The sequence below is a fragment of the Pimephales promelas genome, chromosome 3 (genome assembly GCF_988280905.1).
Source record: "Pimephales promelas chromosome 3, fPimPro1.hap1.1, whole genome shotgun sequence".
Lineage (NCBI taxonomy): Eukaryota > Metazoa > Chordata > Actinopteri > Cypriniformes > Leuciscidae > Pimephales > Pimephales promelas.
The window spans coordinates 35,258,894-35,281,240 of NC_142771.1; the positions used below are offsets into that span (position 1 = coordinate 35,258,894).

At 40.2% G+C, this 22,347-nt stretch overlaps 1 protein-coding gene across 1 annotated transcript; it reads left to right on the top strand.

Annotated features, from left to right (window-relative positions):
- Positions 1-7,629: 7,629 nt before the first annotated feature.
- Positions 7,630-21,635, top strand: LOC120489567 (butyrophilin subfamily 1 member A1). The gene is made up of 10 exons (XM_089128788.1): positions 7,630-7,870; positions 7,981-8,328; positions 8,424-8,693; positions 8,940-9,047; positions 12,528-12,547; positions 13,729-13,777; positions 14,023-14,049; positions 14,558-14,599; positions 14,789-14,815; positions 20,867-21,635. The coding sequence occupies exons 1-10, from the start codon at positions 7,741-7,743 to the stop codon at positions 21,397-21,399; spliced, it is 1,554 nt and encodes a 517-aa protein (XP_088984914.1). The 5' UTR covers positions 7,630-7,740; the 3' UTR covers positions 21,400-21,635.
- Positions 21,636-22,347: the final 712 nt, after the last annotated feature.

The window sequence follows — 22,347 nt, forward strand, 5'->3', positions numbered from 1 at the left end:
AGGAAATGAACGGAATGACTTGGAAAAAGATTTGTTTCTTTTGATGAACGAGTTCGAACAGGAGAGTTACAAACGCGCATCACAGAACAGAGCAAGGTGAGCATTTGTGCTTATAAAACTTAAACTTTTGTATTTATTTTTTAAACGGCCGTTCGTTTCGCTATCGTCTGGAATCGTTTAAAGCCCTTTGAAGCTGCTCTGAAAGTGTCTTTTGGACCTTGAACCGTTTGGTTCCCATTGAAGTCCATTATATGGAGAAAAATCCTGGAATGTGTCACAAACTAGAAGGACGCAGATGGATGAGAGTAACCAGGTTTATTGAACAGGTGGTAGGGTAAACAACAGGTGAGTATGTAATGGAGAAAGTTCGGGGATGCAGCGGGAAACAGTCCGATGAAGTATATCTTATCTTGTGCAGGACGGAGAGACGGAGAGTGGGAGCAGCTGACGGATGAACTGGAGGAGACCGGGAACCAGGAGCAGATGAGAGGCAGACGGGGGCTGATGCAAGCGGGTAAGTAATCCTGAACGTAGCAGTGAGAGTAGCGGGAGTCTGTAGCCGTAGTATCGACGAGACCAGACGGTGAGTGACTGTGAGAAGTGAGTTTATAAAGGGAGGATGATTGGGACGGTGATTGATGCGGGCAGGTGACGGTGATTAGAAGGCTGGGGAGCTGGAACGAGTGGGCGGAGTGAAGGTGTCTGGTGCTGACGCAGATGGATCCGTGACAGTACCCCCCCCCCCCCACGGCCAGCTCCAGCTGGCGGACGGGACCGACGACGGGGACGACCACGGCCCCGGGGCGCTGGACGATCTGGGTGGGTGGTGTGAAAGTCCTGGAGTAATGAGGGGTCCAGAATGTCCTCCCGGTTGACCCAACATCTCTCCTCAGCACCGAATCCCTCCCAGTCCACGAGATATTCCAAGCGGCCGCCCCGTCGTCGGGAGTCGAGGATCTCATGGACTCGATAGATGTTATCGTCTTCGGGATCTGCAGGAGGAGGGGGCACCTCCGCAGCACCAGACCCTGGGGAAGAAGGAGAGAGAGGGTTAGTGTACGGCTTCAGCAGGGAGACATGGAAGGTGGGTGCGATGCGGTAGTGAGCGGGGAGGACCAGCCGGTAGGTAACGGGGTTGATCTGCCTCTGTATCGCGAAAGGTCCGATGTATCTGGGACTCAGCTTCCGACAGGGCTGTCGGAGACGGATGTCCCGGGTGGAGAGCCAGACCAGTTGTCCGGGAAGGTAGTGAGGGGTGTCGGCGCGGCGAAGGTTGGCCTGGTTCTGGTGTCTCCGAACAGCCCGCTGGAGGTGAGTATGAGCTGAGTCCCAGACTCTCTCGCTCGTCTGGAACCAATGGTGGACTGCTGGGACGTCTGATGGTTCACCTGACCAGGGGAAGAGTGGAGGTTGGTAGCCGAGTATGCACTGGAATGGGGTGAGTCCGGTGGTGGTTTGTCGGAGAGAGTTCTGTGCATACTCGGCCCAGGGCAGGTAACGACTCCAACAGTCCTGATGATCGTGGCAGTATGACCGCAGGTATCTCCCTATCTCCTGGATCTTCCGCTCAGTCTGGCCGTTTGACTGGGGATGATAACCCGAAGTGAGGCTGACGGTCACTCCCAGAAGGTTGAAGAAGGCCCTCCAGACACGGGAGATGAATTGGGGTCCTCGATCGGAGACAACGTCCTCTGGGATACCGAAGTTCCGGAAAATGTGCTGGAACAGCGCCTCCGCTGTTTCAAGGGCTGTGGGTAGGCCAGGAAGGGGAATTAGCTTGCACGCTTTAGAGAAGCGGTCTACTACTACTAGGATGCAGGTGTGATTGTCAGACACGGGCAGGTCGGTGACGAAGTCCACTCCGAGGTGGGACCAGGGTCGAGTGGGTATGGGAAGAGGGACCAGTTTGCCTTCTGGGAGATGACGGGGAACTTTGGCCATGGCACAGACTGAGCATCCTTTGACGAACCGGGAGACATCCTGGGCCATACCCGGCCACCAGTAGCGCTGTTGGACGAGCGAGAGAGTGGACTGGCTGCCTGGGTGTCCAGAGCCCGGAGAGGAGTGAACTGAGTCCATGAGGGACAGGCGTAAACGAGTTGGGACATAGACCCGTCCCTCAGGACCTCCCGGCGGAGCAGGTTCAAGCTGTGTGGCTTCGGCGATGTGATCATCCATGCTCCACTGAATGGGGCTGACCACCACGGCTGGAGGGAGAATGGTTTCGGACTCAAAAGGAGGGACCTCGGGTTGGAACTGACGCGAGAGAGCGTCTGCTTTCACATTCTTATCTCCGGGGCGGTAGGTGACTGAGAAATTGAAGCGTGTGAAGAACAGGGCCCAACGGGCTTGACGGGGATTGAGTCTCTTGGCCTCTCGGAGGTACTCGAGGTTACGGTGGTCCGTGATCACTGTAAAAGGGTGTTGGGCTCCCTCCAGCCAGTGCCTCCATTCCTCCAGCGCGAGTTTGATGGCCAGTAACTCCCGGTTGCCGATGTCATAATTCTGCTCCGCCGGGGACAGTTTCTTGGAGTAGAAGGCGCATGGGTGGAGTTGAGGTGGGTTCCCCTGCCGCTGAGAGAGGACCGCTCCTACCCCCGAGATGGAGGCATCCACTTCGACGAGGAACGGTAGGGCAGGGTCCGGAAGGGCCAGGGCAGGAGCGGAGCTGAATGCGGATTTAAGGTCTTGAAAGGCGCGGGTGGCTTGGTCGTTCCAGGATAGAGACTTGGCCCCACTCTTGAGAAGGTCGGTGAGGGGAGAGCTGATGGGACTGAAGTTCTGGATGAACCGGCGGTAGAAATTGGCAAACCCCAGGAAGCGTTGAAGCTCCTTACGGGTGGTGGGTTGTGGCCAGTGGAGTACCGCTTCCACCTTCCTCTGGTCCATGGTGATTCCGTGGGGAGTGATGATGTAACCGAGGAATTGGATGGTGCTTTGGTGGAATTCGCATTTCTCCAGTTTGAGATAGAGGTGATAATCTCGGAGCCGGGTGAGTACTGTTTGAACGTGATGGATATGGGAGGTCAGGTCGGGGGAGTAGATGAGGATATCGTCGATGTAAATGATGACAAACTGGTTGAGGAGATCGCGGAATATCTTATTCATGAAACCTTGGAAGATGGCGGGTGAGTTGGACAATCCGAAGGGCATCACGAGATATTCGTAGTGCCCCGCGGGGGTGATGAAGGCGGTCTTCCACTCATCTCCTTCCCGGACTCGGATGAGGTTGTAGGCACTACGAAGATCTAGCTTGGTGTAAATGGATGCCCCTCGGAGTTGTTCCAGGGCGGCTGGGACCAGAGGAAGAGGATAGCGGAATTTGACAGTAGCTTGATTGAGGGTACGGTAGTCGATGCAGGGGCGCAAGCCTCCATCCTTTTTCCCCACGAAGAAGAAGCTCGAAGCGGCAGGGGACACTGATGGTCGGATGAATCCGTGGTCGAGAGCCTCCTGGATATACTCCCCCATGGCCTTCTGTTCCGGGATGGACAGAGGGTAGATCTTACCTCGCGGTAGGACCGCCCCGGGCAGCAGATCGATCGCGCAGTCCCATGGCCGATGTGGAGGTAGGGTGGTCGCTTGGTGTTTATCGAAGACATCCTGGAACGCCCGGTAGGGAGAGGGGATCTCGGGAGGATGTCCCACAGGTGGGCTCTCCACGGAGGTGGTGGAGAGGGGAACGGACGGAGTGGTGGCAGGAACGGAGGTTCTCGTCACAGATGGCAGGCAGTGATGGAAGCAGTCCTTACCCCACCGTAGAATCTCGCCGGTGGACCATTGGACCTGCGGGGAGTGGGTCTCCAACCAGGGGCGTCCCAGGATGATCTCGGCCGTGGAGCCCTCCAGCACCAGGAAAGATATCTCCTCCTTATGGAGCCAGCCGATCTCCAGTCCCAGGTCGGGACTACGATGTCCTACCCGGCCACGCCCCAGAGGTTGACCGAGGATGGTCTGTACTTGCAATTTGTGAGGGATGGATCGTTGCCGGGTTTGCAGCCGGTCTAAGGTGGACAGAGCGATGAAATTGGCCGCTGATCCGGAGTCGATCAGCGCCTGAACTGAAATGGACCGGTTCAGATAAGTGATAGTGGCCGCGGTATATTTCAAGGAGGAAATGGGTAGTGGTAGGTGGACTGTACTCACAGCGGGTCGGGGTGGACGAATGGGGCAGGAGGAGAGTAGGTGGCCGGAGGCTCCACAGTACAGGCACAGACCGCTGGTGATGCGCCGATTTCTCTCGGACACTGGCAGTCGCGAGGCTCCAATGTCCATCGGCTCTGGTGCTGGAGGACTGTGATGACGGGGCGCTGGACGAGGAGGTGGGAGTGCAGGGCTGTCGAGCTGGCAGGCAGTGCGTCGCTGGTCGATGCGAATGGATCGCTGGATGATGCTCTCTATTCCAACGGTGTCATCATAAATCGCGAGCTGGAGGCGGATGTCAGAATTCAGGCCATGACGGTATGCGGTGATGAGCGCGCTCTCGTTCCAACCGAGAGTGGCGGCGAGGGTGCGGAACTGCAGGGCATAGGAGGCGACTGACGATCTCCCTTGCCGCAACCGGTACAGCTGGTCTTGAACCGAGATGGAATGCGCCGACTGCGAGAATACTTCGATGAAATGACCGGAGAAAGCAGCAAACGTCCGAGTAACGGGACCTCGATCTTTCCACAGGGCATGAGCCCAATTGAGCGCTCGACCTCGCAAGAGTGAGATGAAGAAGGCGACCTTAGATCGTTCGGTGGGGAAGGCGGATGGATTCATCTCCATGTAGAGCTCGCACTGCAGGAGGAAGCCGCTGCACTCCTCCTCCTCGCCAGAGAAGGGCGCTGGTTGGGCCATGGGACTGACAGAGGCAGATGGGGAAGAAGTGGTGACGGTGGCCGTGGAGAGTGCTGGAGCGCTAGTCCGGGGAATGGTTGGAGAGGGTGGGGTCGGTGTAGCGCTGGTGCTCGGGGTAGGTTGCAGCATGTTGTTGGTCTGGTCTTCTGTCACAAACTAGAAGGACGCAGATGGATGAGAGTAACCAGGTTTATTGAACAGGTGGTAGGGTAAACAACAGGTGAGTATGTAATGGAGAAAGTTCGGGGATGCAGCGGGAAACAGTCTGATGAAGTATATCTTATCTTGTGCAGGACGGAGAGACGGAGAGTGGGAGCAGCTGACGGATGAACTGGAGGAGACCGGGAACCAGGAGCAGATGAGAGGCAGACGGGGGCTGATGCAAGCGGGTAAGTAATCCTGAACGTAGCAGTGAGAGTAGCGGGAGTCTGTAGCCGTAGTATCGACGAGACCAGACGGTGAGTGACTGTGAGAAGTGAGTTTATAAAGGGAGGATGATTGGGACGGTGATTGATGCGGGCAGGTGACGGTGATTAGAAGGCTGGGGAGCTGGAACGAGTGGGCGGAGTGAAGGTGTCTGGTGCTGACGCAGATGGATCCGTGACAGAATGTTTTCATCAAAAACCTTAATTTCTTTTCGACTGAAGAAAGAAAGACATGGACATCTTGGATGACATGGGGGTGAGTAAATTATCAGCAAAAGTTTTTTTTTAAAAGTGAACTACTCCTTTAAATATAGGTGAAAAACTATGCCGCAAAAAGAATAAATAAAATGCTTTCTTAAAAAGGCAAAAGAACGCATGCATGTTTTTTATATGATAATTAAAAACCAATAGACTGATGAAAATGCGGGACATTTCCTCAATATGTGACGTGCAGGACAAGGGGTGAAAATGTTGTGTGGTACAACGCAAAGCGGGGCGGGTGGTCACTCTAGGCCCAGGTCTGGCCCAGGCCCAGTAAGACAGATCTGGCTGAGAGGCGGCTGGGTCCCCGGGCCAGATGTGGCCCTGAAACTGACAAACAGTAAAACGCATATTCAACCATTTAAGGGTTTTTATTAGACTGTATTAACAATGAACAAAATACACTATATATTAACATTTATTAACACAATTTTTAAACCACAAAATAGCAAGTACATTATTTACTGTATATTATTAAAACAAAAACATAATTCTCTTTCACACACAAACCTTTTCACTCTGTTTAACACTAAATTAATTACTTATGCAAATGTCAAGTCATCATTAAATATATCGCTATATTATATAGTAATGACTGTTTCAAAGTAGCTTTACATGGTTAAAGGGATAGTTCACTTTGAAATTAATTTTTGGTATGTTTTAGCTTACCTCAAGGGCATCCAAGATGTAGGTGTCTTTGTTTCCGCAGTATTTTCAGTTTTGATATTTTTAGGTCAAACCGTTCTTGTCTGTTAGTCATATAATGGAGGTCTATGGTCACCACCTCAAAGAGCATGCACAGATAAGTCCAAATTAAACATGATTTAATGACTCGTAAATGGAAGTACACATTGATCTCCCGGGAACAGGGCCGGTGAAGGCGCCTGAGCCAGAGAAAGTTAGGCACGTGGGGACCTGCCGGTGTTGTGCCGAATTCTGACCCCTGCCAAATTATTACCCCAACAACCTCCTACATGAAGTGTAATATACGATTTGTATTATAATGATGTTTTTTTTTTCAAGAATACATTTTATATGCGATAAACTGTCTTTGGAAATGTATTTCTGTCAGTAGTGGGGTCACAGTTCTCCCTATATTTGTTGATGCATATATTGTTTCATCATCCACATTTGTGTTTGCATTTTTGTTTAATTCCATGTAACATGTCTGCCATATTTCACATCAGATTAAAGTGAGGAGTGTCAGAGACAGAAGTTTATCAGGCTGAATGATGGGAGGGACTGTGTCTGTTCAGGTGTTACAAGAGAAATAAACCAGGAAGAAGAGAAATAAACCAGGAAGAATCTCCTTATGATCGTACTAAACTTTCATATCGACACAATTTATTAAGACACTCTTGAGACACAGTGAATGTTGAGTTGAAGGTAAGTCATAGAATAATCAGACACATATTTTCTTGAAGTCTGGAACGAGTTGAGCACGATGTTTGAGTTTAACAGGTTTAATGCATATCATACTTAATCTTGTAAATAAATGAAAGGTTTGTGAATCAAAATTATATATATATATATATATTTGCATTTTTGAAAATAAAATCCTGATTCATCAACCTTCAACATGTGTTTATATGTATTTATTTGTACTACATGTAGATACACATTGTGTATTTTGTATCTTGTTTTGTCTTGACCCGTTTAACCGGTTTTCTTTGAACAGAAAGTGAAAGTGTGTATCTTTTGGACTGAAGTTTAAGTGTTAAGGTCCTTTCACACTGAACGCGATTTTGAATCCGGTAAGAACGCATTTATCTTTATCTTTCCTAATGGACTTATACTGTATGTGCTTATTTGAAAATGTGCTATTTAGAGATTGGGATTTTTTTATTTTTTTTATTTATTTTATAAAGCCTATCATGTTAACATAGGCTACATCACTGCAAAAAGACATCTAATATAAAATCTATATTTATTCACCTAGTAGGCTATAATAATAAGTAGAGAGTAGACTACGTTTTCTGATGAAAATCAGGTCTGCTTTCCTGCAACAGAGCAATAGCCAGGTGTTCACCCTCGGCGCGAATGTTTTGGAATGTTGAAGCTCTGAAGTTAACGTGGCAAATTCGCGTCGCGGCTGATGTGAATGGTTTTGACGCGAACTATTCTCACGCGAACTATTCGCTTTTTCGTTTCGCTTTTCCGTTACGCGTCCGGTGTGAAAGGGCCTTTAGTGTGTCATTCTACGGCATGAAGCATGTATGCTGACAAAAATTTCTGTAATGTTTTCTCTTTTTTCATATTTTCTTTTGGCATCCGTGTCTCAGAGATGAAGTTCATTTGTTTGACTCTCCTGCTTGTTAGTGGGATTACAGATTCAAGATCAGGTAATTTAATCATCATTGTGATACTTTACACAATACTGTTCGTCTGGAACAAAACTAGGGTAAAAACCTTGAGGATGTGTAGTTCAGATCGGCTCTTTCTCTTGTAACAGAGCAGTTTGTAGTAGTGGGACCTGCAGATCCTGTATTTGCTGTCGCTGGTGAAGATGTGATTCTGCCCTGTTCAGTCAATCCCAGCGTCAGTGTTGTGGACATGAGAGTGGAGTGGTTTAGACTTGATCTGAAAGACTCAGTGCATCTCTATGATGAGCATGAAGACAGAAACACAGATCAGATTCAGTCCTACAGAGGGAGAACAAAACTGATCCATCAAGAACTACAGAGAGGAAACGCATCACTCAAACTCTCAACAGTCCGAGTCTCTGATGAAGGACGTTATAAGTGCTTTATTCAGTCCCAATCCTGGTCGGATGATGTCACTGTTGATGTCAGAGTTGAAGGTGAGGAAACCAGTGAGAACTAGCATGCTCTTTTCACAGAACAAACTAACTCAAAAAAGCCAGAATAACAACATGATGTTCTTGTTGATCTGCAGCTGTAGGAAGTCCTCCAGTGATCACTGTAGATGGGTTTGATGGTTCAGGAGGGTTTCATCTACAGTGTGAATCTGAAGGTTGGTATCCTGAACCTGATCTTGAGTGGCTGGACAGTGAAGGAGTCAGATTGAGTTCAGAAACTAATGAGACACACAGAAACACAGACCGATTCAGTGTCAAACACACCATCATTGTTTATCACAGTGGCAAGATTCACTGCAGAGTCAAACTGACACATCACATGCTGGAGTCACTGATCAACACCACAAGTAAGTGCTGACACTTCTGTTACTGTTCTTGTGTGTCAAGTTTCACATTATGTTTTTGAATGAATGATTAACAGCTTATTATGTAAAGTTTAAAGCAATAGGAACATTAGGTTTATAATAGAGTTTTGTAACAAAATTATTGATACGAATGTGTATGTGCCATTCAGAACTGAACATTAAATAAACACCTGTATATAAAATATGTTTGATTTACACAATCTGCTTATTTACTGATTTGTTTTACAGATAATAGGTTTATTTCTTGGAGGACGTCAGTCATCCTGATGTCAGTTTTTGTTGTGCTCATTGTGATTGCTGGAATACTGATAGCAGTGTTCACGCATAAAAACAGAGGTAACGTTCTTGTTTACTTGCTATTTTATATGTTTAATGTAAATAAATAAGGCAGACTGAGGATAATTTTTACTTTTTTTTACTAATTTCTATTTATGAACATCTGCATAGTACAGACATCAACAATCAGCACATTAATCTCAACAATGGTGACAATCAAATGTTTCATGTCACAATGCATGCTGGGTGCCAGCATAATGCAAAACTCCCAGCATGCATTGCAGTATGAATAGATTATACAGCTGAATGGTCTTACCATTTTCTGTTTTGTTGTATTTCTATCCCGCCGTAATCCCTTGATCCATTTTCATAATCCACTGCAATCAAATATTGCCCTTACCTTTAGATTAAAGAAGTAAGATGTCGATCCAGGGTCCTCGGCGGTGCTTCTAAACAGCTCAACCCTGGGGTCGGTTGTTTGGTTTGCTAGAATTAATATTTCATTAAAAAAATTCAGAAAAATTACTTAGTCTTGTTTAAAGGGGGGGTTGACTGCTTTTTTTTCTTTGCATGATTGTGTTTATGGGGTGCAATATAACATGTACTCGTGGTTTTTCTTTTTTAAAAAGTATTTTTCATAAACTTCACCTTTATTGTCAGCTGCGCTCTCCTCTGTCCTCGAACGAGCGGTGGACTTCCTGATCCTATGAAACCACTCCCTCAGAAACAGGCAGTGGGCTCAGATTGGTTAGTTTGGGCCGGTGTGTTGTGATTGGCTAAACTGTCGCTCACGTTGTCCGGAAGGTTAATGCCCATTATCTTTACGGGCGAAACGGGCATGCCAAAGGTGGATACCATAGACGGTGGATACACGTAAATAATGATGTTGAGACTGCAGTATCAGTGAGGCAGAATCAGACCGAGAAAGCTGCGATGAAGAGAGTCAAGCAGAAACTCACCACACACTAAACGTTTCTGAATGATAATTTGCTACATTTTTTAACCATATACACGTTTGTTTTACACAATAGCATCTGACTGGCAACGATAGCAACTGACTGGCTACTAATGTTAAACACAAACAGCGGTGGCAAGTTTACGTTCTTGATCAAATGGAAAATAACGTCATAAAGCATATATGAAAAATACATTTACAACATTAGTACTTATACAAAATTCAGGTCCATACTGTTTGTACACGTTTGTCGTAGACACAAAATTCTGCTTGTCTGATCATTTTTTTATGAACTGCTGTGTGTGATGAATCAGTTCATTTCGAGGAAGTTGAGCCTTAGTGGAAGATCTTTCTCTTCTTCTTCTCCTTGTTGCGAATTCTTTTTGCGTTGTCCCTCTGGAGGTGTTCAACTGTAAGATAGTCCATAAGAATCTCAACCTGACATCAGCTTTTCCACATCCACAGAGTTATCCACATCCGTTACATTTAATGCATTCAGCCAGTCTTTATACAATTTCTGGGGAGTTTTCTGAAGAAGGTTTTTTATGTTTTTGTTGACTTTTTTTGTAGCCTGTTCGAGTATTAATATTTTTTGATTGTCACCATTATTGAGATTGATGAGGTTATAACTTCGCTTTTGTTCATGATGTGTTTTTAAAATCTTCATTATAACTGATTGCTGTTGGAACTCTTGCTGTAGGTTCATCACAGTGGTGGTAATGTAAAGTTTAAGTGTGTTAATACTGTAACACTTTTGATAAAGGATTGAACACTGAATGAGATCAAGAGGATCATTTCTTGTTATTTTATGTAAATAAGTACGGCAGCCTGGGCATATTTTTTTACACGTTTTGCTAATTATATTAGTTCATGCTGTTGTTAGCAGTTATATGAAAGAGATTATAGATCTGAAATAGATGTTTCCTGTTTTTGTTAAATTTGGTTCATTTTACTTTAAAAAAAGATAAGTTAATATGCTCACATAACAAGCACACATTAGTTAAAATAGTTAAATGGTAATTGACCAATTTAAAGGAGTAGTTCACTTTTAAAAAAAACTTTTGCTTATAATTTACTCACCCTCATGTCATCCAAGATGTACATGTCTTTCTTTCTTCAGTCGAAAAGAAATTAATATTAATTAATTAAATATTTTATATTTAATAAATAAAATGAACCGTTTGGTTCCCACTGAAGTTTGGCTTTATGGAGAAATTATATGGAGAAAAATCCTGGAATGTTTTCATCAAAAACCTTAATTTATTTTCGACTGAAGAAAGAAAGATGTGGACATCTTGGATGACTCGGGGTGAGTAAATTATCAGCAAAAGTTTTTTTTAAAGTGAACTACTCCTTTAAGGCTGTCAGTTTCTGCAGATGAAATGCGTTAAAGTGTATTTTAATTTTTTGCAACAATGCAGACAATATTTTACAGGTCAATTTATTGAAGTAAAAAAACTGCTTGACATTGCAGGTGAAACTGATGCCAGTTATTTACTGCAAAGTTACAGTTAAAGGTTTTACAGTAATGCTGATAATGTTTAATCTGAGGTCACCATTATGGTGATTATTGTTTTCAGTAGTTGAGCTCTTGACCCTTGACTTTTTAAAAACAAATTATTTTTTACTATCTGCAATAGTGTTGAACTGAAAACACTTGAGCACTGACAAAGTACAGTAGATCAGCTGAAGTTGTCTGTTTTTTTACATTCAAATGTGTTTGTGCAATTATTTAAATTATGAGACACACTCCTGACCTTTTTTAGCTAAAGTTCAGCTATGATAGAACGATAACTACTGCATTTACACTGACACAAACTGAGAATATCTGAAACAACATCTTGTGCAATACATTTAAATTGGGCATTTAGACACACTTAGACATCAACACTCTTCATACAATAAATGATGACAATCAACAAGATATTCAGATAATCCCAACATCACAAAACAAGCTATACTAAAATTCATATCACAATGCTTGCTGAGATCAATGTGCAAGTTTTGATTGGTGCACCCAGAATGCACTGCAGCATGAAGCTTTTAGTTGATTGTCACCATTGTTGAGATTCATACGCTGATTCTTAATGTCTGTGTAATCTATATGATACAGTAATTGAAAACTTAGAGTATCATAATATATTATCTTTTATACTCACTTTTATAGTTGTGGAAAGAAATAAAGTCAATCTGGTTAGTAATAAGTGAAACTGGTAATGCTGTTTGTGGAGTTGTTCATCAGATCACTTATTATTTGCTGTAGCAATTCATTTAAATGGTAATGAAAAAAGCTGTCAACGGAAACATTTGAGATAAAATAATAATTTACAATTTTTAAAATACTAAGAAAATACAACTTAACTTAGTCCATGAAAAAAAAAAAGATAACTCAGAAAGTTAAGTTTATGCGTTGTTGACTGTAATAAAGGCATGTAAGACAGATATTGGCTTCATCTTCATTGATGATGTAAAGTACTGAGGAAAATGTCTTTTATCAAACACCATGGAAGTAAATGTGTGTGTGTGTGTAAGCTATACGTATTTAATGCTGTTTTCTCTTGTCTTTATCGTAAAATTTCTTTCAGCACACGATCAACTACAGAACGGTAAGAACAGAATGCAACATGGTGAATTTGTCTTATTTTATTTATTAAAGGGGTAATTTGATGGTTCTAAAAACATTATGTTGTGTATTTGGTTTAATGCAATGTGTTTACGCAGTTGTAGGTTTAAAGAAAGTCATTATTTTACACATACTGTACATTATTGTTGCTTCTCTATTCCTTGCCTTTCCGAAACACGTCGATTTTTACAAACCTCATCGTTCTGAAAAGCATTGTGTGTTCTGATTGGCCAGCGATCCAGTGCATTGTAATTGGCCCAAAAAACTTATGCGTATGACGGAAATGTCACGCCCCTTACTATTTGGAACAGCAGCCCCCAAAGCAATAATGAGGTGATTATGTCGGTTACATCCCTCTATGGTTATATGATATCATTTTACTGTCTACGGTTATATCTTATCAATTCAAGCCCGAATCTGATCCGGAAATGCAGATGACCAAGCTGATCGATCAACTTTGCCAGTGCGACCAAACCAGATCGAATCAGATTGTTGAGGTTTTGTTTCATTGGGGACAAAATTACTGATTATAATGACTTGTACTGTCTTTTTACGCGTCACGCGGATGTGAGAACAAACATTATGATTGTCATTACATAAAACTATGTCTGCATTTGTAATCATAGAAACGACAAGCAAGTGCTCCTCTATTCTGCTCCAAACTCGCTTTAGAATAGTCACTGTGTAACTCACTGTTCTCCTTACATAGATGCAATTTAACAGCCAGCCAAACTCCATCCATAAAGTACAGATGACTCAGGGTTCATCTTAGTCTTTGCCGTTTAATAAGATGCCAGGTACATTATGAATTAGGAGTAAAACTGTAAATAACAGCAAATAAACAATAATCAGAACATTAATACAATAACTAAAGGACATTCATATAGAAACTCTTATCTGAAAATACCCCAAATGAAATCAGTGCCATCAATTTACTGAGTCCATGAAAAAAAGATAACTCAGAAAGTTAAGTTTATGTGTTGTTGACTGTAATATAGGCATGTGAGACAGATATTGGCTTCATCTTAATTGATGATGTGAAGTACTGAGGAAATTCTTTGTCAAACACTATGGAAGGAAATATATGTGTGTATATAAGCTATATATATTTAATGCTGTTTTCTCTTGTCTTTATTGTAAAACATTTTTTCACATATTTCTCTGAATTTTCTTTAGAACGTGATCAACTTTTACAAAGTGGTGTTTTACAAGGTAAATTTGTTTATAGCTTTATTAAAATATTTAATATTTTTGAATTATTTTGCAAAACAATTAATGAATACTGTGCATTCTATAACAATTCATTATATTTTATTATAAGATACATGTATTATAAGATATAAAGTCTTCTTGGATTTTGTTGCTCTTCAAGTGGTGATTAAAATGATTGATCTCATTATTGATCTGGTGATACATTTTCTGTTATGAGCATATAATTTCATAATTTCTGTTTTTAGCTTTCCCACAATTAAGAAAACACATGGGTGAGTATAATCTAAGCATGTTCTTTGACAAAATTTTTTATTTTAATAATAGTATTTTCCCAAATTCATCATCATGTCAAACATTAATTTATGTTTTAGAGAGTTTGGTATGATGCACTGCATTTAATGCAACCAAATGATGAAAATACTAAATAATCAAGGATGTTTTTCTTTTAATTTTGCATAAGAATTTTGTATTGCACAATAAATGGATCACAGTGTCACAGAGACAAGGGGCGGGGCTCATTTCACTCAGGCAACCAATCAGTCTCTCAGGATCATTGTGAAGCTATCAAGCCCTAGTAACCATTCAGAACACCCTAGCAACAAGTACATAGACTTCCATTCAAAAAGATCAAATGGGATATCTTGGGATAGAAGTGAAACACGAGGATGGGCAGCAAACAGCCAATCACCCTTTAAACAACTAATGATTGTAACTTGTCAGACTTATAACAATTATGTCATTTCAATGTTATTTTCTCTTCTTTTTCTCAATTTTCTTTAGAACATGATCAACTTCAAAGTCAGAAGATTATTATAACAGAAGGTGAATTTTTTTATATTCTTTTATTAAAATTAGAATTATTTTGCCAAAAAATGAATAAATACGCTTTGCATTCATATGTATATCATTTATTATATTTTTATTATAAATATTAAAATTATTGATCTAATTAGTGATCTAAAGATGAATTCTGTAGTGAACCCTTTATAACTTTATAATTTCTGTTTTTAGCTGTACAACATTTAAGAAAACACATGGGTGAGTAAAAAACATTTATTTTTAATGTCATAGTTATTTATTTTAAAAATTTTAATTTCCTAAATTCATAGCCAAACATTTTATATATTTTTTTGTTTTTGTTATAATGCACTGCATAAATGCAATCAAACGATCCAAAAAACTAAACCATCAAGGATGTTTTTCCATCTATTTTTGCATAAGAATTTTGTATTGCACAATAACCAGATCACTGTGTCGTAGAGACAAGGGGCGGGGCTCATTTCACTCAGGCAACCAATCAGTCTCTCAGGATCATTGTGAAGCTATCAAGCCCTAGTAACCATTCAAAGCGCCCTAGCAACAAGTTCCATAGACTTCCATTCAAAGAGATCAAATGGGATATCTTGGGATAGAAATGTCATAGAAACATGAGGCTGGGCAGCAAACAGCCAATCAGGAATCACCTTCAACACATCCTAGCCCTGCCATAGTAACAATGGTGAAGCACCCTAGCAACCCAAACCCAAAGAGGGATATCTTCAAATCTAAATGTCATAAAGGGATTGCACTTGGTTTATATCAGTTGGGTTTCTGACTGACTGACATTTCTGGCTGTATGAAGGACCACCACCTTCAACTAAACCTTGTGAAGACAGAACTACTGTGATCCCGACCAACGAAACACTTCATCATAACTTCTCAATTCAGCTTGGCTCGTCATCCATAACTCCATCAAGCTCAGCTAGGAACCTTGGGGTTGTAATTGATGATCAATTGAACTTCACAGACCACATTGCTAGAAATGTCCGGCCCTGCAGATTTGCCCTGCACAACATTAGGAGGATCACACCTGATCCAGATAATCAAGATAACATTAGACATACAAACTTTAAGGCCAGCGTGTTGAGGAAAGTTAAAGCTAAACAGAATCTGCTGGACCGAGGACGTCCCTGATTTACAGTTTTTCTCGATTGTTTACACACATTTTCTGAAAGTATGCCTCATACTCTCAGAACTCTACACACAAATCTAAAAACACACACACAATCGGCAAAACCCCTCAATTCTTTTGCAAAATGAAACTTTACATTCAAAACAATGTTATTTCTTCTCAAAATGGTGTTTTGTTTTCAAATGACACACACAAACCATCATATGAATAGACATTTAAAATAACCAGTTGAACACTGATGTGCTCAATGTAAAACACTATGATCAATGGAAAACACTTCTTCTCCATTCATCATAATGACTTAGGCCTTTTTTGTTCAGTGTTACACTTACTACAGACATTACATACATAAGTGTGTTGTAAAATATTTGAGAATATTGTTTTTTATACCCAGAACACACAAATACACGGTAACAAATATATTTTATTTCCCCACAAAATCAATGGGAGATAGATCCCACATTTTGTACACCCCAACCAACACAAAGTTGCACATACAGTGGTCTACATACAAAACAACAGAATTTCTTATGCTGTTACAGTAAAAAAAGAAATAAAAAAAATATCTATGCTGCATCCTCTCTTTGGTTTTGGTCTTTTATGCTAAAGCTCTGATCGCTAATTGTAAAACTGTGTGACATGTGTTTGCCCATGTGACGAGTCAGTGTGAATATTTGAATGGCAGTGTGCTCCTCATGAAAACAAGAGATTTTCTGCATGAAAATTGTGCCAAATGCAGAGAATTGTGTGTAGTGTTTTGAAAAACGTGTGTTTTAGAACTGCAATTTGAGTGTAAAGCAGGAATTGTGCTTGTAGTTCAGCAGAATTGGTTCAGGGGGTTGGTGAATGAGTTACATGTTGTGGTCATTGTGTCTCAAGTACCAGAAAATGTGTGTAAACAAGCGAGAAAAACTGTAATAAGACCTGTATCTCTGCATCAGGAGACCCTATCACCTTATTTTGCAACGCAGAATTAAATACGATGACACACTTCCTTCTAATGTGTTAGCCGTATGTAAGAAACCATGTTGTGGGAGCACATACAAAACACTAATGAACATGATGGTTTATATTTATCACTCGTGGTTCCTGATTTTCGTTCCTAATTTTGCAAACTGTTCGTTCATGGCGACTTCAAAATAAAAGTTGAAACCCTCGTGAGTTTGCGTGTTTAAATGTCCACATGTTATTGTTCAAGAAATTACAGTGGCTGTAACATGTCTATCGTAAAGAAGTGGCCAAATATTACAGTTTTTCTCGATTGTTTACACACATTTTCTGGTACTTGAGACACAATGACCACAACACGTAACTCATTCACCAACTCCCTGAATCAATTCTGCTGAACTACAAGCACAATTCCTGCTTTACACTCAAATTGCAGTTCTAAAACACACGTTTTTCAAAACACTACACACAATTCTCTACATTTGGCACAGTTTTCATGCAGAAAATCTCTTGTTTTCACGAGGAGCACACTGCCATTCAAATATTCACACTGACTCATCACATGGGCAAACACATTTCACACAGTTTTACAATTAGCGATCAGAGCTTTAGCATAAAATACCAAAACCAAAGAGAGGATGCAGCATAGATATTTTTTTTATTTCTTTTTTTACTGTAACAGCATAAGAAATTCTGTTGTTTTGTATGTAGACCACTGTATGTGCAACTGTGTGTTGGTTGGGGTGTACAAAATGTGGGATCTATCTCCCATTGATTTTGTGGGAAAAATAAAATATATTTGTTACCGTGTATTTGTGTGTTCTGGGTCTAAAAAGCAATATTCTCAAATATTTTACAACACAGTTATGTATGTAATGTCTGCAGTAAGTGTAACACTAAACAAAAAAGGCCTAAGTCATTATGATGAATGGAGAAGAAGTGTTTTCCATTGTTCATAGTGTTTTACATTGAGCACATCAGTGTTCAACTGGTTCTTATAAATGTCTATTCATATGATGGTTTGTGTGTGTCATTTGAAAACAAAATAACATTTTGAGAATCATTGTTTTGAATGTAAAGTTTCATTTTGCAGGAGAATTGAGGGGTTTTGCCAATTGTGTGAGTGTTTTTAGATGTGTGTGAAGAGTTCTGAGAATATGAGGCATTCTTTCAGAAAATGTGTGTAAACAATCGAGAAAAACTGTAAGGAAGGATCATCCGTGGATCTGCCATTACAGTTTTTCTCAATTGTTTACACACAAATTCTGGTACTTGAGACACAATGACCACAACATGTAACTCATTCACTAACCCCCTGAACCAATTCTACTGAACTACAAGCACAATTCCTGCTTTACACTCAAATTGCAGTTCTAAAACACACTGTTTTCAAAACAATACACACAAATTCTCTGCATTTGGCACAATTTTTTTAATGCAGAAAATCTCTTGTTTTCATGAGGAGCACAATGCCATTCAAATACTCACACTGACTCGTCACATACGCAAACACCCGTCACACAGTTTTACAATTAGCAATCAGAGCTTTAGCATAAAAGACCAAAACCGAAGAGAGGATGCAGCATAGATATTTATTTACACTATTTTTTTTTTTACTGTAACAGCATACACATTTTTTCTGTTGTTTTGTATGTAGACCACTGTATGTGCAACTTTGTGTTGGTTGGGGTGTACGAAATGTGCGATCTATGTCTCATTATTTTTGTGGGAAAATGGGGATTGAACGGTTAATGCATCAGATACACTGTTACAGTTTTTCTTGATTGTTTACACACATTTCCTGCAAGTATGCCTCATACTCTCAGAACTCTACACACAAATCTAAAAACACTCACACAATCGGCAAATCCCCTCAATTCTAGTGCAAAATGAAACTTTACATTCAAAACAATGATATATATTCTCAAAATGTTATTTTGTTTTCAAATGACACACACAAACCATCATATGAATAGACATTTATAAGAACCAACACTTCTTCACTTCTCCATTCACTTCTTCTCCATTCATCATAATGACTTGGGCCTTTTTTGTTCAGTGTTACACTTACTACAGACAGTACATACATAAGTGTGTTGTAAAATATTTGAGAATATCGTTTTTATACCCAGAACACACAAATACACGGTAACAAATATATTTTATTTTTTCCCACAAAAACAATGGGAGATAGATCCCACATTTCAAACACCCCAACCAACACAAAGTTGCACATACAGTGGTCTACACACAAAACAACAGAAAAAAATGTGTATGCTGTTACAATAAAAAAATATAAAAATAAATAAATATCTATGCTGCCTCCTCTCTTCGGTTTTGGTCTTTTATGCTAAAGCTCTGATTGCTAATTGTAAAACTGTGTGACGGGTGTTTGCGTATATGACGAGTCAGTGTGAATATTTGAATGGCAGTGTGCTCCTCGTGAAAACAAGAGATTTTCTGCATGAAAATTGTGCCAAATGCAGAGAATTGTGTGTAGTGTTTTGAAAACAGTGTGTTTTAGAACTGCAATTTGAGTGTAAAGCAGGAATTGTGCTTGTTGTTCATCAGAATTGGTTCAGGGGGTTAGTGAATGAGTTACATGTTGTGGTCATTGTGTCTCAAGTACCAGAATTTGTGTGTAAATAATTGAGAAAAACTGTAACTATTTGACTAAAACGTAAAAATAACAAGCAACTGGCATTGCCATCGTGTTTTCTCATTACAATAATACTTTAACCAAAGCTGATGTGCATGCAGATCATAGTGTTCCTCACATCCACATTCAGTTCTGCTGAGTAGATTATGGTTAAAACTAATATCTTACTGTTGTTTGTTACGCTTGAACCAGCTGTTAGCTTTAAAATAAATAATGAATAATTAGAAAGAAAGAATACTTAGAAAGAAATAAAGAAAGATTATTATGAAAGAAAGAATAGTTAGAAAGAACAAAGAAAGAAATAATAGTTAGAAAGAGAGAGAGAAAGAAAGAAAGAAATAATAGTTAGAAAGAGAGAGAGAGAAAGAAAGAATAGTTAGAAAGAAGAACAGCCCATTCTCACCCCCAAGGCGTCACTTAACTGACGCCTTGGGAAGCATTTGGACATGCTTCAATATCTGACGCTTTAGGCGCCCTTTAGCGTCAGTTAGATGACGCCCTAGGATCGCGTGTACCCTATCCCCACCCCACACCTAAACCTAACCGCGTCCTCTAACAGACGCTTTCCTTTAGCGTCAGTTAGATGACGCCGTAGGATCGCGTCATGTAAGTGACGCTAAAGGGCGCCTAAAACGTCAAATATTGAAGCATGGTCAAAGGTGACGCCTTGGGGTGAGAATGCGTTGAGAAGAAACAAAAAGAATAGTTAGAAAGAAAGAGAGAAAGAAAGAAAGACTACAAAGAAAGAAAGACTACTTAGAAAGAAAGAGAGAAGAAAGAGAATAGTTAAAAAGAAAAAAAAGAGAGAAAAAAAGAATAGTTAGAAAAAAAGAATAGTTAGAAAGTAGAAATAAAGAGAGAAAGAAAGATTAGTTAGAAAGAAAGAAAAAAGAAAGATTAGGATGAAAGAAAGAAATAATGAATAGTTAGAAAGAAAAAAGAAAGAATGAATAGTTAAATAGAAAGAAAGAGAGAGAAAGAAAGATTGGTTAGAAAGAAATGATTATTAGAAAGAAAGAATAATTAGATAGAAAGATCAGTAAGAAAGAAAGATAAAGAAAAATTGTTGAAAGAAAGAGAGAGAGAAAGAAAAAATAGTAAGAAAGAGAGTCAGAGAAAGAAAGACTATTTAGAAATGAAGAAAGATTAGTTAGAAAGAATAGTTTTAAAAAGAGAAAAGATATACATTTTTGTTAAAAAAAGAAAAATAAAGAAGGAAAGATTAGTGGGAAAGAAAGAAAGAAAGAAAGAAAGGAAAGAAAGAAAGAAAGAAAGAAAGAAAGAAAGAAAGAAAGAAAGAAAGAAAGAAAGAAAGAAAGAAAGAAAGAAAGAAAAAAAGAACAGTTCAATGAAAAGAAAGAATTATTAGTTGTTTTCTCAAGACAACTTGTTAGTCTAGTTTACAATGAATGCAGTATTATTTATTATTTTTATTATCTTGTTCTAAAGTTTCTATGATTCTTCTGAAATGAATAATTGTCTTTCTGTTGTTGTGCTCATCTGTAAAGCAGTATTTCTATATTTTCAGCAGTGAAAGTGACTCTGGATGCTGATTCAGCTCATCGACGTCTCATCGTGTCTGATGACGGGAAACAAGTGAGAGATGGATTCAGCCGGAACGCAGTGGATGATGGAGAACACAGGTTTGAGTATTATCTTGGTGTTCTCGGGAAGGACGGATTCTCCTTAGGGAGTTTTTACTTTGAGGTTCAGGTGAAGGGTCAAACTGAGTGGGATTTAGGAGTGGCCAGAGAATCTGTTGACAGGAGCGGCAGGATTGATCTGAGTCCTGATAAAGGATATTGGACTGTGAGACGGAGATTTGAGAGTTATGCAGCTCGCGATTCTCCACCTGTCTCTCTTTCTCTGAGAGTGGATCCTCAGAGGATCGGTGTGTTTGTGGATTATGAGGAGGGTCTCGTCTCGTTTTATGAAGTGGAGTCCATGTCTCATATCTACTCTTACACTGGTCAGTCTTTTAATGAGAAACTCTTTCCATTTGTTTGTTTGGGGTATCGGTATAATTATAACTCCAGACCACTGATTATCTGTGAGGATTATTAATGACGTCAGTGAATGAATTTACACGACCAAATGAAATAGAAGGAAATACACTACAATCAGTGTAACAGCCATAAATATGAACTATTATTCACAAATGTGGACACAGAAGTGTGTGTGAGGCGTTCACATGTTCACCTGATCATCTCCACTAGATAGTGAATGAAAGTCATCATGAAGTGCTGATCGCAGTAACTGTTCCTCCCTCAATAGTGTTTGTTGATGAATGATTGAGGAAAGCAGGAATCAAATGTCAAGCTCAAATATCAGACATGTTCATGTGTGTAATGCTTTCATCACTACATCATTCCCACAATGCCATTGTGTTATACAGATTTCAGATTTATATGTGCATAGTGTAAAGAATTAGTGTCCAAACTTCTGATCACTTTAGACACAGATGAATAGATGAGTTTAAGTTTATTCATATATTCTTAAGTGCTCATTTGTATTCTTCGTTTTCATTCTTTTATTATTAGGATGGATATCGTTCACCCAAAAAGAAAATGTTCATGTGTTTCCATCCATTTTTATTGTTCTGTTAAACTAAATATTGAGATGAGTCTGAGCCATTGGTTGATTTTTACAGTCAAGCTCTTAAAGGACTAAATGAGTGTCATAATAGTGTGTGTTCTTATGGACAGAAATCACAGGATTCACGTTCAGTGTTGATGATGCAATTTAAGTTCTGTTGCTTTTATATGAAAATAAATATAATGAACAAGACACCCAAAATACTGTTATTTATTTCCATTCCATAGACGTGTTTATAAATCAATTTTACTTTAATTCCAGACATGTTTTTATTTTTATTAATATGGCAATCAAATAATGCATGTGGAGATCGCACTGTCCGAGAGTTTGGGAATATACACGCATAATTTATACACACAAAACATGATCTCAGATTTTCATAAATTCGAGTGACACCAATAGTCCAGGCAAAGTAAC

Coding starts and splice junctions, on each gene's coding strand:
- LOC120489567 (XM_089128788.1), top strand. CDS start 7,741: ATGTATGCTGACAAAAATTTCTGTAATGTTTTCTCTTTTTTCATATTT. Junction 8,694..8,939: donor GTCACTGATCAACACCACAA/GTAAGTGCTGAC, acceptor TTTGTTTTACAG/ATAATAGGTTTATTTCTTGG. Junction 14,050..14,557: donor ACAATTAAGAAAACACATGG/GTGAGTATAATC, acceptor AATTTTCTTTAG/AACATGATCAACTTCAAAGT.